Here is a 17,603-nt window from a genome sequence, read left to right as displayed (position 1 = left end):
TCTGTGGCATCTCTGCTGTTCTCTCTATCCAGGCCTGTAAGGGAGACTACGTTAATGCACTTCATGGGTACTTCAAGTCTCTTACCTCTTCTGAGAATAAATCTATCTCTGTGCATAAGAGGCTCTAGGTGCCAGGCTGATACAGCTCCACAAGCACAGAGTTAGTGTGAGCAATCCCCTGGGAAGGAGGAAGAACAGTACCTGTGAGCTGTTCAGTGAGCATTCAAATTTTTTTTATTTTTATCAGTTCATCCTTGAGTATTCTTACAGTGAAAGAAATACCCCATGGCATAAATAACTCAGATAAATAATTAACCGATTTATCTGAAATAAATACAAAGCTCTGCAGGCAGTTGCAGCATGATTTCTTTTCCTGATGCCTCTCCCAAAATCTGCTTCTCAAAGCATCAACATCAAACTGACAAGTGCCTCATATTCAAACAGTTATGGCACAGAGCTATCAGCGAGCATTTTCCTCCCACCATCCTTGAGCACTGTTTCACACATTTTATTTCTCCAGAACTGACAGAATGACAGAAATACAAGACAGAAAAAGGTTCAACCATCTAAGGCCACATTCCTTGTTTACCTCAGGTTCTCACCTGCTGCTCTGTTCTGCAAACACAGGCTCCTTTTTGCAGCATAAATGCTTTCCCCATCGTGTCTGCTTTCCTGCAGAACAGTTCCTCAGGATCAAGATGAAATAATATTGTTTATTGTAATTTTTAATATTTTAATACTATAAATAATATGTGTTATTCAATTTTTTCCTGCCAGACACCACCAGGGAAGAGGTCTGGGTACATAATGCTTGTAGCAATAGGGATTATTGTCTTTTTTTGTATGTCTTTGTGTACATTCTTAACAGGACAGTCAGTTTACAGAGAGTATGATAGGTTTTTTCTTTAGAGATATGGAGAAAAAAAAGAAGTGACGGCAGAGCTACATAAGTTTTAAAGGAACAGTGAAAAACTTTAACACTGTGTAACTGTCAAGCTAGATTAGTTTTCTAAGGGTTATTCAGCCTTTGCAACATTTTGCTCTGAACACGAATATACTTTGTATGGTTTTATAAGTAAGTTTTCTTTTTTTTTTCTCTCCTTGTGCATTGAATTTTTCCATGAGCCATCAGCAAATAGGAAATGGATTTATATCCATTATAAATAATAAGATCTAAGAGGTTCTCTACACAGAACTAGCTTGAAGGTGATGAAAGACTTGGCTGTCAAAACTGCCCTAAGCAGCAATAGAGGGTTAATCTCTAAACCAAAGAACTGAATACCCAGGAGACCAGATCTTCTTAGAGACAAGACAAGAAATTTTTCCTAAATCTAGGAAGAAATGCCTAAATGGCAGATTTTTTAAAAAAACTGTAAATTTAGACTTTGCAGCTAAGGACTATGTCTTGTTTCTAAAAGTATCTAGCACTGTAATTCTTGAAGCTTCTTGTACTAAGAACATGATACTCAAGAAACAATGGGCACATTTGCAGAATAGGTCTACACTGTGAAAACAAATTAGATGAGGGATAGTTTCATCACTGACAGTGATTTTTAATACTCTAGCTAATTTTCTTCCTTACTTGAAAAATGAGGCTGTGATTCAGAAATATATTACAGCAGTTTGATAGCTGGTACTGCAGTTAGAGGAGAATAAACTTTCTTGCTGCTTGCTTCAGATAAAACACGAAATAAGAAAACTGAGCTGAGTAATAGAGGAGAAAAATATCACAATATAGAAGTTTTCGTACCTGAAAAATGTGGATAGGTACATAAATTGGATGCTGCTATTAAAATTCAGTTTTTCCTCTACACCTTTTAATGTTTCTTGACATTAGTATTTTCTTTAGAATCTCTTTGCATTATGATATAAGGGTTTTTAGCAATGGACAATTCACTCATGTTTTCACTTCTATATAGGTATGTTGCAAAGATTCCAGTGTATACCAGGCATAAGAATGAGGAACTCTTTACAATTCTAGTTTAGTGTTTGACCCAAATATTTAACAACAAAATTGAGTTTCTTTGCTGAGGAAAATGAAATTTTACAAAAAATATGGACTGCAAAGTTTGTTTCTTTGGTTCTCTTTCATGTTGCCTTGATAAATCAATCTCATACTGCAAAAGTGACTCCATTCAGGGAGATGATCAGGATGCAAACACAAATGTATAAAAGTAAACTACAAGCTTTAAAGTAAGCATGCAATTGCAGTGAGCTGCAGAATTGAATCCCAAACACTTTATATCAGTCAGAAAACACAGCTCCATGGATAAGACAAAATTCTATCTATACCAGGAGAAAATGTCTCTTAAATTACCATATAAATGAAATATTAAAATATGGAAATCAGTGAGATTTCAAGAGTTTGTGTCTTAGCAACACAAGGTAAAATCATTATCAATATGTTGTTCAGTTTTTTAATTAATCTACTACATACTTTAGCAAGTCTGCTTTTTAAACCTTCTACATAGTGACTGACAGCTTCATGAGAGAATAATTGTGTTACTCTCTATGGCAAAATTCTCACTGTTTTCAGTAAGATCAAAAAATCTGAGAACAACATTACTGTAAATATTTGAACAAGATGATTTTTGCATTGCAGAACATTAAGTAGTATGGAACTGCTCTTCTTGAGAGGTGGACTCAACAATTCTGTAAACACTGATTTTTCATACTATTTAAATGTATTAGATAAAAATTGATAGCAAAATAAGTAAATTTGGGTGCTGCTGTAAATATTTAATGCTCTTATTCAAACATTTTACGCTAAAGAATCACCCTGTCTCAAAACCTTTCCTGCAAATTTATAAGAAACTGTACTCCACAAGAATTTTAGAAATTAATATGTTTGAGAAAGGACATTTAATATCATCTTCCTATTTTGTCCTTTGAAAACTGCATAAGCATATAGTCAACAAAATCTTTCACTGTCGATACGAAAAAAACCCCTTTTGGATTTATTTTAATTACAATTTGAAATTGTGTGTCTACTTCCTGTTTTGAATTGATCTGGCTCCAACTCCCTTGAATTTTATTTTTATTACATCCTTTATTATAGCCCTTGCAGATCCAGCCTCCTGTTCTGCAGCTTTACCATTGCCATCACCAGACTGGGTCAGACACAGCTTTGTCAAGGCATAATTTGAAAACCATCAAGGACAGGTATTTCACCTCTTTTTGGGTTACAAGCTCTGATGATGTATCACCAATGCTAAAAACTCATTAGTAGGGCTCAGTCTGAGCCTCCCATGCCATGATGTGTGGCTTTTGTCACCAAGCAGATCATTTAGGACTATAAAGGGTTTATTACTGTAACCTTTGCAAGTGTTTCCCAGTAGTGGTAGGCTCCTGAAACTCCTTAGTTTATTTTTCATATTAAATTAGCCTAGTTTATTCAACTTCTCACAGTTAATTTACTGTAGATCCCTGACCTTCTGGAGTAGCATTTTATGGATCTTTTCCAATTTTTTAACACCTTTCCTGAATAGAGTGGGCTTCAAGTGGGAAAGCTAGACACAAAATTGCAGGTACAGCTACAGTCAGGTCAAGTAAAGGGGATTAATGCCAATTTCATCTCCTGGCTCCATTTCTCCTAAGGTTTCTTTATTTATGATGTAAGTGCACAGCTGGCTGGTGTTCAAGGTAGTGCTTCCCATAAAGTTCAGGTCCTTTCTGCTAGATCTGCTGCTCAGCATGAATTATGTATGGGGATTTCTCAGGGGCAGGATTTTGCACTTGCTGAACCTCCTGAGTTTCTTTGGAGTAAGTTCCATTTTCTTTCTGGGCAATACTTAACAATGGCTATAGTCAACTTTTGAGGTGGCTGTATTATTTAAGGAAATATTTGGCATAAGACACAACACAGGTGAATTAGGCTTTAATTTAGGGTTCTGTTTCCTCTGACTTTCTGAAAAGCACTGTGAAAGTACAAAAATTCATTTAAAGCATCTCTTTCTCATAGCCTGTTCTTGTGGCAAAACAACTCAGTCCTCCTGTTCTCATAATTTCAAAGTTTTGCAGATCTCAAATAATACAGATTTTCATAAGGCTAGATGTATTATGATGAAGCAAGAACAAATCTTAGTCTTTGTCAGAAGATATAAGGAAATATCTCATGAAAAATTATGTCTATCACAGAGAATTAATCTCACTGTCAAAACTAAAAACCTAAAACTTAGTTAAAAAATTCAATGTGATCAACCTTAAGCTTTTAAGTCGTGATTTTGGTTCTGTTGATTGTCAAGGTAGAAGATTTTAATCTAGTTCTGTTTGATCCTGATCTCTCCATCTTTCATTGGTTTTAGAAATGATTTATTAAAGCTTACTAAGAGATAAATGTAAGACATAGCACAATAGAACAAAATATTTTATTAGACAGTGCTTATGAGGGTGGATTTTTATTTCAATGGCCTTCAAAGCCAATGTAGCCAATGCATATGAAGCCTAAGGATGTATGCATTTCTTACATATCTTAGCCATCAATTCTTAATTGTTCTGTTATCTGCACCCTAAAATGATCTTCAAACTCTCCTTACTTACCAAAGAACTATATTTCAAGATTCTCATATGATCATATTTTACAATTATTAAGTTAAGTCAGTTGACACTGTGAAGGATTTAATTTAAAAATTAATTACCTTTGTAGAGGTAGTTTTTCTTCTCTTTTGCAGACCTTAGCTTCAAATGCCTTATCTGTAGTTTGATGCATACATACCACCTACTGTTAGAAATAGAGCTTTATAATGTATGTAATTTATAATTTTCTAGTCTCAGCATTTAATCCAGTACAGGATTTCTGAGCACTGCCTTACCCTGGCTTCTTCTTCCCATCATTTTTTGTATTATGTCAGTGAAATCTACTTGAAATCTACTAGAGTCAGTGAAATCTGCTTGGATTCAGGAGTTCTGTAAGTCCTTGTGGAGGATTGTGGACCAGAAATTAGAAGGATGGCACTGAGTACCAGGCAGCTGACAGCCTCTTTTCCAAGACTGAGTATGATAATCTCTTTCTTCTTTAATTTTACTTGTGAGCCCCTCTCCTTCCCCTCTGCAATTTATAATTACTATCATTGGAGAGCCAGCAATGGCCCTCTTTTATTTTGTGCTGCTAAGAGAAGGAGCACAATGCACACTCTTCTACTTTGTAGGCAAGTCAAAAGGTGTCAGCCAAGGTTTCCCAAAGAATAGATCTGTCCTAGAACCTGGCAAAGGTTTAGACCCTTACAGTGCAAGAACTACCTTTGCTTGTTACAGGTTGCACATCTTTATTAAGTTTATAGGTTTTATTACACTCTCTTTTTGTTTTTTCTGGCTGACCTTCAGGGAACAGATTTGGTTTTAATCTCCATGAGTCCACTCTGATGTCTACGTTGAAGCTTGAAAGTAAACAACAAAGATTTTATTCTACCTCTTTTTTTTAGCTAGCTTTTAGTTTGCCAGAACTTGTTGATCAGCAAGTCAGCTGGCTGACTTACTCTGCCATGCAACATTTATAGTGCTGTATCTCAGCAGGAAAAAGCTGTTCTGAGGAGCTTTTCTAAAATTTCATGAGTGCAGAGGAATGCCTCATCTGTTACCTTCACTGCGCAGACTGCCACTGGAGACCAATAAATGAGTAAGATCCATACTATAGCACTATAGCTTCTGCATCTTTTCTTAAACTAACAACAAACCTTCTGCAAATGGCGCAGAGCAGCCTGAAATGTGGTCAGCTATCCTGAGGAGGTAAGTTTATTTTTTCCCCTTATGGATGTGTCAGCTGCATGTTATGTAAGAGCAATATCTGTTGTACTCTAAAAAAAGTGCTGGGGAATACCTCACCAGTTAGGATGCAATTTTTGTCTGCCTTTCTACATGCATGGATGTATTGGTTTATATATGGTTGTTTAATATGTTTTCATAGTGGAAAAACATTCTTACACACACACAAAAAAGTGTGTATCCGTCTTGTTTGCTTAACTACACCCATATAGACAAAGTAGTACAATTTATAGTACAGACTGTAGTATGGGGTAGCATTTATGTAATGTTTTTGGCACATTGTACATGACAAGCCCCAGTCAGCTATGGGGAAGTTCTGCCGTTACTGTCAGAGGAAATCTGACAGGACACAAATGGAGCCACAGACTTTGAAGGAATACTGTAGTAACCTGTGCTAGTTAGGTGATTGAATTGACTTCTAATGAGTAAATGATATTTGTACCCCTAAATGGAGAAGAGGATATAGATACTCCTAGATGCAGGCTACAATATTTGTCTGAATTAATTTAGGAGGACCAAACCCTCCAGAATATTGTGGTAGAAAAAAAAAATTGAAAAGAAATCCAAAGCATTCTACAGGGATTGAAGGATACTATCATAAAATTTATTCAGAATCCAGAGAGAATAATGTGACCAGAGAGCAACAAGGAAAGAAATAAAACCCTTTTTAGTTTGAATCTTCTGTTGTCTAGAATGAGCTACTGGCACACTGTAAAGAAAGGAGAGATTATGATACAAATAGGATAGAAATGGGCCACATCAGGCTTGAGTTTGTTATTTAGTATCTTGTAAAAAATTATCTGCAGTAAGGTTGAGACTCTAAGTTTTATAAAATACATAGAAATAAAAAAAGCTGTGATGCAACTTAGGGACGCAGTGTGAGGACGGGGATGGAAGCGATGCAACACCAACTTAACTCACAACGTTGAGATTCAAACGCAGCCGTTACCGCGTAAAGCCGATGCAATTTTTACTTCGCTGCCCTTCACCTCAATAGGAACACCTGATGTTTTCTAAAAAGGGAGACCGAGGGCACAGCCAGGCAATAGGGATAACGGGGCTGCGGCCAGCGCTCCTCCTCAGCGGGGTGCGCACAGCCTTTCCCACCGATTCCCGCTGGCACCATTCCCGGCCCGCGCTGCGGGCGGAGGCGCAGCCCCGGCTCCGCGCCCGCCCCTCGCCCCCCGGGCCCGGCGTGACCGCCTCCCCCGCGGCCGCTGCCGCCGCCATTCCCCGGGCCCTTCGTTCCCCCGGCCTCCGCTGCGCGCCGGGCCGGGCCGCGCCGCTGGGTGCCCGCCCCCCGCCGCCGCAGCCGGCGGGCTGGCAGCTGGGAGGCTGCGCTCCGCCAGCATGGTTCACCACTCGGGCTCCATCCAGTCCTTTCGGCAGCAGAAAGGTCAGTACGAGCCCTGCCGAGCGCACCCATCGGGAGGCCACCGCACCTGCCTGCCCTGCGGGAGCGGGGACGCGGGGAGGGCAGCCTCAGGGATGTCAGCCTCAGGGGGGGCAATCTGAGTGATGCCAGCCACAGAGGGGGCAGCCTGAGGGATGCTAGCCTCAGTGGGGGCAGCCTCAGGGCGGGCAGTCTGAAGGATGTCAGCCTCAGGGGAGGGCATCTTCAGAAAGGGCAGCCTGAGGGGGGACGCGCAGGTCTGGCCGCGGTGGCCGTGCGGGATCGCCCGCGGGTGCCGGCGCGTTCTGTGTGTGTGCCCGCTGCCTGCCCGGGGTGCCGGCATGCGGCCGTTCCCGCTCCCTGCCCGGGATGCCGGCATGCGGCCGTGCCCGCTCCCTGCCCGGGGTGTCGGCATGCGGCCGTGCCTGCTCCTGCTCTGGAGGCGCACCGGTGCTCTCGGATGCTTTGCTGGGCGTCAATGCGGCTGCGGCGGGGCCGAGCCCGGAGCTGTCCGCGCCCTGGGGCTGGGGGCCGAAGGGCCCGGCCCGGCCCCGCCCAAGCGTTCCTTCGCGAAGGGCGGTGCTGCTTTGGTTCTCACCGTACAGGTGAGTCTAAAGATGCCTACATGCGTGATACGGACAGGTCGTTCAGCCTCCAGAGTTCACTGCGGTTGTTAGTAGGTTTGTTTTTAGGTTTTAGTCTTCGTGTCATCCTGTTACCCAAGTACAAAAGCAGAGGAAGAATATTAATTGTAATTGTGAGCAGGGATCTGGTGTTTTAGGTGCAGATACAGCTTAGGTTCGGTCTGTGTATTGAGTTGTTTTTTTTGTCTGGGATTTAATTGCCAAACAGAAGCTCTTTGCTGGTCAGCAAATATAAAGGTGAATTTCCAGTTTTGATTACCATCACCATAAAACCTGTATTGTGTTCATGTTAGAAAAAAGGTAATTCTCTCAATGAACTTCTAAAATTTATTTCTTTATCACGGAACCAATATTTTTCTATATTTTGTGGATCAGATGAACCAAGATTTCTCTCACTTTGTTCTCTTTCAGTTATTGACAGACTTTTTTTTTTGTTGTTCTTATAGTGCAGTATGGTGTAAATTATGATAGGAAGTGGTATTCATTATACATAAATTATGAGGTCACTTATTGGATTTTGCCTCATTCAAGTTCTTCTCTTTGACTGGTTAGTTGAAAATAAATAATTCAAAGTGCTTTATCCATTCTGATAATCACATAATAAATTTACTTCCTTGCAGTAGAGGTTTTGCATTTAATGCCAGTCGTGTGTGCAGTAATGAGTGGTGCTGTCTCAGATTGTAAAAACTCTAGTTTAGTCAGGCTCAAAGGTAATTAATTAGTATAAAAACGTATTTTTTCAACTGTCAAGTCAACATTTACAAAAGCATTAGAAGACTTGAAGGAACAGTGTTAGTCCTTTTTCATAAGACAGCATTTCTTACATTACAGCAATGATTAGCAAGCTCCAGAATCGTTGTCAAGGCTCTTCAGAAAAAATGCAGCTGTTCTGTAATAATCTTTAAAAAACCCCAAACCCAACTTTCATTTGTCAGATTATACCCTTTTCTGACCCAGAGATGGGGCAGCTGAGAGGCATTTAAAAAATGTTTATTCCATTTTCAGTCTCACATGAAGGGTGAGAATACAGCTGTTATAATTGACACCATCACAATTAGAAGTGCAACTGTTTCCTAATTACAAGACATTTTAAGTGTTTCTTGGCCTGTCAGCTTTAGCCACTTCATGCTGTAGATGCCTTAAAGCCACTTATCTAAACTACCCCTTGTGGGTCCCACTACAGTGCATCTTTCATCTTTCAGTTCAATTTCTTCAAAGTATCCAGTCTTATTTGGCACAGCCATCCTTTGAAACTTGTTTTGTGTTCAATTTCTCTCTCAACAATGTCTGTCAACTTCAACTATATTCAGGTTCTTTGACTTGTGATTTATGAAACTCTGTGTTTGCACAAGTCAAAAAACTTTGTAAAAACTAAGTGAGTTTTGGCAGTTACTTTTTGAGAAGATTATTGTTCTCATCTCCTTATTTCCCCAAAATCCTGATTGAGGTACCTTGCCAGTCATCAGGCTTTGGAGATGAGATGATGCTTTTATGGAACTGGGTAACCTGTACAGCATTGACTAACATGACCGTGGCTTTCCCAAAGTTCTCAAATGCAGTGTGCTTTGTACAAAATGTACCTGAGTTCAGCCTGCTTTTCTCAGCCTAAAGCTTTTAGGAATGGGGAAGGATAACATGAAAACTTGAGCAAAAGGCTATAACAAAACTAAGCAAACATAAATGGTAATCAAGAATTCATCATCTTACCATGAGGTACTGAGAAGAAGCTGAGCATCTGGTACTCTGAAGTTCATGGACACTGATCTCAGCAGCAAAAAAACGTTGTCTTTTTCCTTTTCATTTAGTATTTTACATCAGTCTTTATTTAAAATTTAATATTTTGCTTACTGTAATTTCTGGCTTATTGTTGCTGAGATTTTGGCTAAATGCATTGTTTGTTTTCCAGGTGCTCACTAAATTGTGCCTTAAATTCCCTTTCTTTACAGAATCGGGGGTAATCTTCCTGAAATGGCCAAATGCCCATCACAGCTGTGCCTTGTATGCTTCACTTGCATTAAGCCTAAGCTTCATTTTGGGGGGGGGGGCATTGAAAGGACATAATTTTTATGTGGATTCTCAGTCATATAGGAAAAATACACATCAGCAAATCTCATAGATCCTGAAAACAAATAGAATATCATTTTAAATTTTTCAGAAACAGAACTTATCTATTGCTAGGTAACATAATATTCAAACTCAATTGCTAAAGCGAACTAACTTTTAAAATGGGACACAGAATGTGGTAGAGAGCATTTTTTTTTTTTCTTTTACTTACTCTGAGCACTTTGTTCTAGCTGAGAAGTTTTTACAAGGTTTGGAGGAAAAAGATTAAGTTCTCCAGTCTCGTGGGTATCTAGGAGCCTTCAACCGGAAGGAGAAAATAAAGAAAGAATGAAATTACATCCTGAGGATTTGTTACTGTTTAGAATTTAGGTATTGCTTTTCTTTGATTTAGCTTTCCCTTCTTGACAAAGTGAGGAGGTGTTCAGAGTAGGAGGCTGCTGCCATCTTTTTGTCTTGCTCTTTGTTCAAATTGTGTATGCAGAGTGAAACCCTCAGTTTCAAAACCTGCAGCAGAACTCAGTGTAGTGTTATAAAAAGACACAGAAAGGGTTGAAAAAAATAATCTCATTCTTCTTCACCCCCGCAATTCTTGTTCTTCTACTTGTATCCAAAGATAATGTCTGTGGAGAAGAGCAGTGTCCTAGAGGTAGACTAATCTGTGTCTCTACACAGCAGTGTGTTAGATCTGTTTAGCCATCTGTATAGTATTTTCTGGCTATTTTTAACCTCTGCTTTGGCAGAAACTGGTTTTTCTGAAATTATTTTCCTCAGTAATATTCTCAGATAAAAATCATATAAGTGATATAGACCTTGATACTTCTTACTTTTTCAAAAGGCGATGCAACCTATGGCCTCTGAGGAATTATGTCAGAGGAAAGGGAAAGAAATTCTTATTATTTACTGGTTTCTTCCCAACCATCCTTTACAAAAGAATAATGTTCTTCCTTAAAGATTAATATACAGGTAATATATACTGTACATTACTGTATATACTTCTTTATATACAGGTTTGTTTAAAACTAGTAAGTAATTAATAGTTATTCATAAAGGAGAAATCAGTTAATGATGACAAGAGCAAAGATAATCTCTACTGTAATTTGTAGTTTCATAATTCCAGGGAAAGTTAGCTAGTTAGGAGTCATAATCTTTTACATGCAGGACATAAAAATATGCTGCAGCCTTAGGGCAGATTTTTGTGGATTCCATAATAGGTGTGGGACAGGTACCAAGCAATTGCTTGTTTTATTAGGGGACTCTACTGAAAACTTGAGTTCTTCAGAAGGAAAGGCAACATGATTTGCAGTGGGCTCTTGTAACAGATACCTGGTGGTAGAGTTTGAATAAATCTGTGTTTAAGGTGTAGGTCAAGGCAATTGCTATGCTTAAAATTTTAAATGTCTAGGACTTTTATCCAAATACGCAGACTACACTTTCCTGGATACTTTGCTGGGTGCTTTTACTGAATAGTGTTGTTTTTTTAATACCTCTATCAAAGCTTTTTAATGAAGGAGTTCAATGCTGGGAAGAAGAAAAGATGTTTTGTGCTTTAGAATGGAATTGCTTTCATCTTGGTGTATGAGATTTAAGAACGTGGAGTGCAGATTGAAATCTGGTGGCTTCTCAGGTGTCTGGTCAAGGAGTTCAATGTTTCCTGGTTCAGTGAGGCAGGAAGAAGTTAATCAATGTCAATACTCATTAAGTCTTTGAGGGCACTGATTTAGCCTCTCAAGGGATTTAGCTTGGAGTAGCTTGAATTGAGACTCCTGAAGAAATCAGGGATCTTCATAGAAGATGTGTATTTAGACACATTTCAATTCTTATCTCTACCAAATATTTTGTTTCATTTTATATATTGCCACTTGAAGTTGTAGTGTGATTTAGAGGGATTGAGGATGGAGAATCTTGAATAGCTCTGCCTTCACTGGGAGGCTTGTTGCTTCATTGGCTTTTTTGTTAAATCACTTGGAGCTACTTTGAGAAGCACTGTTGTTGTGGAGTAAAGCTTTCCTTTATGGTTCCTTTACTCAGATTTTAAGCTCTTAGTGATCTGCATTCTTTATAAAACAGCATGTGAAACTGACTTTCATTTCTTGTGAATTTCAATGAGAATTTGTAAACATCACATTTTATATTTTATATATTATAATTTTACATTTATATATTATATTATTACCAGAATTTTACATTTTATATATTGTATTATTACCAGAATTTTCAGTATTCAGGAACTTGGCCTTGTGATAAAGAATTCCATGGAGGCTTATCCAAGGATGTTTGGTGCTTCTGTGGCATGAGTAAACCTAGTGAACTTAATAATTTGAAGAGACTGCTGAAATTACTAGAAGATGGAATTCTGTCACACAAAAAGTTATGATAGACTGCTACCCTTTGCCACTGTTCTTCAGAACAGAAAGGCCAAGTTTTCATGTCAGTGTGAATGAAGCAAGTTTTTGGCCTCAGCTCTTCAGTTTTCATTCCAAGGAGCACTAACACACAGAGAAAATTTCAGTGCCATACTCATGTTGACTCTGAAAGCTGAGAGCAATGCAGCTATTAGTACAATCCCTTAAAACAATACTATATTTAAACAGTGTTACTTAAAATGTTTTCTCAGGGCACTGAAAAGTAAGGTCCAATGTTTAATAAGGCTATATTTGCTCTTACTTCTTTTGCCTGATACAACTACTCAGCCTAGGATCCACTCCATCTTTTTCACTCAAACACCTTTGAAGGGCCCATAATATGTCTTTTTATTCCAGATTATACTGTTGTGGCTTGTAACTTGAAAAAATATAGAGGTTTTTGAAAACAATCACTAAACATGAGATATTAAACCTTATATTATGCAGGTGTATGAGTGCTGTAGAAAAAAGTAACTTTTTTTTCACGGAATGGATATTAGAAATGAGAAACTAAAGGATATCAGAAAATTTTGGGATGTTGCATAACTCTCTCTAGCTAAAGAAGATGATGCTGCTGTGGTTAGATTAACTTCCTACAATCTCTTTAAGTATAGCTTGATATAGTTGTATCTGTGGACAAACCTTGTACCTATTCCACAGCTTTTCAAAATTTCCTGAGTAAGGACCTGTGAAAATAGCAACCCTAGCCACCACTCATTTTCTTTAGAACTCTCATCAGTTATATTTCACTGGGTATACCACAAAGTTGCAAGTTCCTGATCTGCTTCCATATTTTGCTTTATTTATTCTGCTTTTGGTCATTTTTGAAATCTTCTAAATGAGTATAAATGAAACAGCCCTTTCACTTTGTATTCTGTTGTAGTAGCATTTTGAATATATCAGTTTTTGTTTCAAAATCAAGACTAGTCAGCATATTTTATGATCAGAGGTATTTTGAAGTTCCAGTAACTGTGAGAAATTAAAACACTGTCTTAGCTAACAGTACCAAGAGCCTTGCATTACAGCTAATGCAGATGGCTAAGCAGTAACTGGGAAAGTAATGGAAAAAACCCCAGCCATCCATATTTTAGACATAGCATGATAGCAGAAAGTGGATGTGCTAAATTCACAAGTTTGCTGAGCAACATGAAGATTACTTGTTTTCTGCTTTGGCCTGTCTAAACTGAAGAGTGTGTTTGTGTTGTCTTGAGTCAAACGTGCAATCACATTTGCGGAAAGCATTGTATATATTATGCATATATATGTATATATATTACTCAGATTACAAATCTTTACCAGACTTGTTCTGGAGCTAGGTCAGCTCTATATATTCTACAGATAAGTTACAGTAGATTATTTATTAGAGACAGGTGAACTCAAAACCAAACTGCAGTGTACAACAATATGTTTTAACAACTCTGAGCTACAATGAATGCAAATTCATCACTGTTTTCTCAGAAAGAGAGTCTGAGTCTGCCTCAATTTTGATTATCATTATTCTCGTGAGGGCTTTTAGCCGGTGCAGTTACTTAAGGGAGGAATCGTTCATTTTTCTGACTGGTGAGGTCACAGTTTAATTCTCAGCATATTTGAGTATTTAAGTGAGGTTTTGAAGAAACAGAAACATTAGATTTTCCCTTTGGGTCCTGTCTAATATTCATACATCAGGCAAATAGCCTTACTATTATGTAACTGTTTGCTCTGCTTAAAGGTAGGATCTTGTGAGTAGGAAAAAAGATACTGTGAAATCCTGCTGAGTTAAAATCCATCAGCAACTCAGGAGAAGGAAGTGTGCTTTGAAGAGTATCTGCAGAAATCCCTTTTGAGCAACAAATTGCCACTGTTCATAGGGTTTTCATTGATTTGATTAGTAACAACATAGGACAAAGTGTTTGTTTGTTGCATCTTGTCTGTTGCTGTTACCGGATTCCTGTGTAGGACCCTGTCACACACATATTTTCTGAAAAATCCTTTCACTAGGATCTTTTCTCCTGAGAAGCTGGGAAGCTTCAGCTTCTCCATGTTTTACTACTTCGGAATGTGATTTGGAGAATTGTTTACCCAGCGTGTGAATTGTTTTTACTTGATGACCCATGACAGCCAGCTGTGTCGAGGCTGTGAGCAGTCACAAGATTTTATTCATTCTTGTCCAGGCTTCTGATGCCTCCTTTCTCTTTCTTTAGTATAGTTTTTAGTAAATAATTTTCTTTTAATATAATATAATATCATAAAATAATCAGCCTTCTGAAACATGGAGTCAAGATTGTCATCTCTTCCCTTGTCGGCGTTGCCTACAAATTCCACAGCACCCCAGCACAAGAAGGATGCACAAGCGAAGGAATTCAGAGCTCGCTCAAATCTGCATTGAAAAATTTTTAAGTACATCACAGTTGCACAAGAATTGTAGCCAGTCACGTATGCTCCAGAGAGCTCCTATGGTGATGGCAAGCTCTGGAGTTAAAATATGTTTGAGATGTCATATTCTATTCTCTGCCTGTCTGCTTCAGCAGAATTACTCTTGCTCAAAAATTTCCATACTCCTTACTATTTGTTTAGTAGCTTTATCAATAATATGTCTTTATAATCTAGATGATCTCTAACTTATGTAATATTTGTATTCTCTTATCTTTCTGGTTCATTAAACTAATGAAGTTAGTGCTTTTAATGAATTAGTTTTCCTGAAGCATTAGGGTTGTTTCATTTTTTAGGTTTTGTTTGTTTATATGTTTGGGTTTTGTTGTTGTTTGTTTTTGGGGTTTTTTTTATTTTTTTGGAGAAGTCTGTTTTTCATTATGGGCTATTTTGTTGTCTGGTTTAAAGGACAGGTGTCTGCTAAGGAAGGTGAGAACTCCCTTGGAATGGAAACCTTCCCTCCAAACTATTATAACTTTGAAATTACAGGGTTTTCAGGCAAAGGTATGGGGAAAGGAATAACAATTCTTTATTGTATATTTATGTGTAACAAGACAAACAACCCTGGCAGCAACACCAACCAGAACCCCAGCAAACACCTTTTAGGATATTACTTTGAATTAAATATAATGTGTTGGTAGAGACTAAACAAAACTTTCTATTCTTTTGTAGTGTTGGAAGGGAGCATCTACAACTTTTTATTACTTTATATTGTAGGAAATCTCAAAATAAACCTGAGACTGACTTGTATTCAAGCTCAGTCATAAAAAAAAATTTTGAAATATGCATTCATAAATGCTTGTACTTTAATGGAAGGAGTTTCTTTAGAGAGAAAAATTATTTTTTAGTGTCATGGCGACAGTGATCTGTTTGTCAGTTTGACTGGGCATTTTCCCTCTTGGTTGCCGCTTGTAGTTGTTTGTTCAGTTTTGGCGTGTTGGTTCTGGAGTGTTGTCTTAGGGGTCTACTAGTGCCATCATCCAGTTCATGCATAGTCTATTAGACATTATAATTTCATACCTGTGGCCATCATAGGTATTTGCTATCAGTCTTTTCTGCCCAAGCAGAAGGAATTCAAATTTCTGGCAGCCTGGAATGGAAAGAAGGCAAAGCAAGGCACCAAGTAATGGATTAAACTGGTTTTTCAGTATTTTTTCCCTTTAACAAGGGAAAAAATAGAGAGATGCTTTCAAAACAACTACCCCTTTAATTTTGAAAAGCATTTATACCAGTGCTAAGCTCTGACACTTTCAAATTTCCTTTTCAAATTTTTTGTTTAGAAGACTAATTCTGTGAGCATTAATATTAAAAAAGAAATTATAACAGCTGAATTTAAATCAGAAGCTTTGTCCAGAACATTTCATAGATTTCTTCAAGAATGTCCTCTGAGCATATACCTTCATGAGAAGTACATTTTGTTGGACTTTTAGTTTACTTTAGCCTCTTTTATTTTCAGTAAGGTAATTTCCTCTATTTTTTTTCTCTCTCCATTTGAATTACACTGTTTTCCAGAGGTGAAGGGCTGGAGGGGAGAGGGGCAACACAATTTTCTTGCTGCTATTGTCATTATTTTTTACTGATTGTTAGGTGATTATTGAATACAGTTTCCACTAGAAATGTGTATTAATGTGGTTTTGGCTGTTTTGCTTTTATCAGGAAAACTAATCCATGATGTCAGGGGTTTAGGACCAAAATGGAGACAGAGGAGTTCTGTAACTTTGAATAAAGGGAGAGGCATCTAAGTTGCTCTCTTTTCCCTCTGTAATTTCTATTTTAAGGTGGTGGAGTTATGTTCAGAGTGGCCTGGATGTGCAGATAAGTTGTTTGTTAGACTCTGCTGGTAAAGTGCTGCTGCACCAGCTGCTTTTCCTGTTCCATGCCCTCTGGCTTCTGAACCATGTTTGTAACCCTCCATTGCCCAGCCTTCGGTATGTTGAGGTGTCCTGTACAGAGCTGATACTGGAAGGGGCTGGAAAATAAACTTTGGAAGTGTTATGAAGCAGGCATTCTTTATCAGTGCAGGACATGTTAGAAGGCTGTCTCCTTCAATCCAATGTGTGTGACAAGACTTCACCACTAGATATTTATCCATCATAATCATGCACATTCATTACAATGTGCTTCCTACCTAATACATAAACATCACTTTCCTAGAACTGATTTGCATGCATCTTCCTCCTACTGGAGGTCCTTATATGGCCCTGGAGGGTCCTCTCAAGGTGGTTGTATTCACTGAATGCTTTGATATTACAGGCAACCTTTCCTTGAACTTTTTCTTTGGGCATGTGCTGTTGCTCCTTGTTACGTAACTTTTCCCAAACCCCCCTGTAGTTCTCTTTATTTCTTCTCCCCTGGTTCCAGCTATATTTATCATCCTGTGCAAGTGCCTTTGCATCCTTTTATCTTTTTTGCGCAGAAATTTTGAAGCTCTGTTCAGCAACTTCAGGGGGACTGAAAATTTATATTCTCCATGTTATTTACCAGGAGCACCCCAAAGCTGGATGCTGTTTGAGATGTGGCTGCAGGAGAGTCAACTAGAGAGGAGTAATCTCTTCCCTTGACCTCCTAACTTCACACATATCAAAGTAGCTCAAGAAAGAATCAGCTTTTGTTTCTGCAAGGGTTTCACTGCTGACACAACTGGGAGTCAACCTGTTGAGAAGTGCAGTGCCAGTTATTACAGCAAATAGCCAGTGCCATGAATTTCTAAATGAAATTGTTTTATTGGTTTCACCAGCAAAGTGAGGAGGCAGCTGTTCAAAAGAAGTATGCATGGCTTTGTCAGTTGGTGTGAACATGGATGGTTTTGCCGCTGGAGAGGTTTACAGTTTGTTCTGACAAGCAAAAACTTGTAAATACTGAATAGGCGACAGGTCATCATCAAACTTTGGTCTCAAGGCTCCAAATACCAAATGCCTGCTAATTTAG

The 17,603-nt window shown here is 38.4% G+C and overlaps 1 protein-coding gene across 4 annotated transcripts in view; it reads left to right on the top strand.

Annotated features, from left to right (window-relative positions):
- ANO3 (anoctamin 3) overlaps window positions 1-17,603 on the top strand; it is a 108,046-nt gene that overhangs the window by 15,502 nt on the left and 74,941 nt on the right. For 2 of the 4 annotated variants that reach the window (XM_063160527.1, XM_063160526.1), the window contains exon 1: window positions 7,066-7,156. The exons of 1 other annotated variant lie outside the window; for it this stretch is intronic. In XM_063160527.1, the coding sequence (XP_063016597.1) occupies window positions 7,111-7,156 (46 nt within the window). In that variant the 5' untranslated portion in view covers window positions 7,066-7,110. Of the gene's footprint in view, window positions 1-5,534; window positions 5,725-7,065; window positions 7,157-17,603 lie in introns of those variants that run through there. One more of the 4 variants, XM_063160528.1, reaches the window with a different exon arrangement.

The sequence above is a fragment of the Melospiza melodia genome, chromosome 6 (genome assembly GCF_035770615.1).
Source record: "Melospiza melodia melodia isolate bMelMel2 chromosome 6, bMelMel2.pri, whole genome shotgun sequence".
Classification (NCBI taxonomy): domain Eukaryota; kingdom Metazoa; phylum Chordata; class Aves; order Passeriformes; family Passerellidae; genus Melospiza; species Melospiza melodia.
Note: the sequence above shows the minus strand (reverse complement) of the source record. Positions and strands in the feature narration are given on the sequence as shown.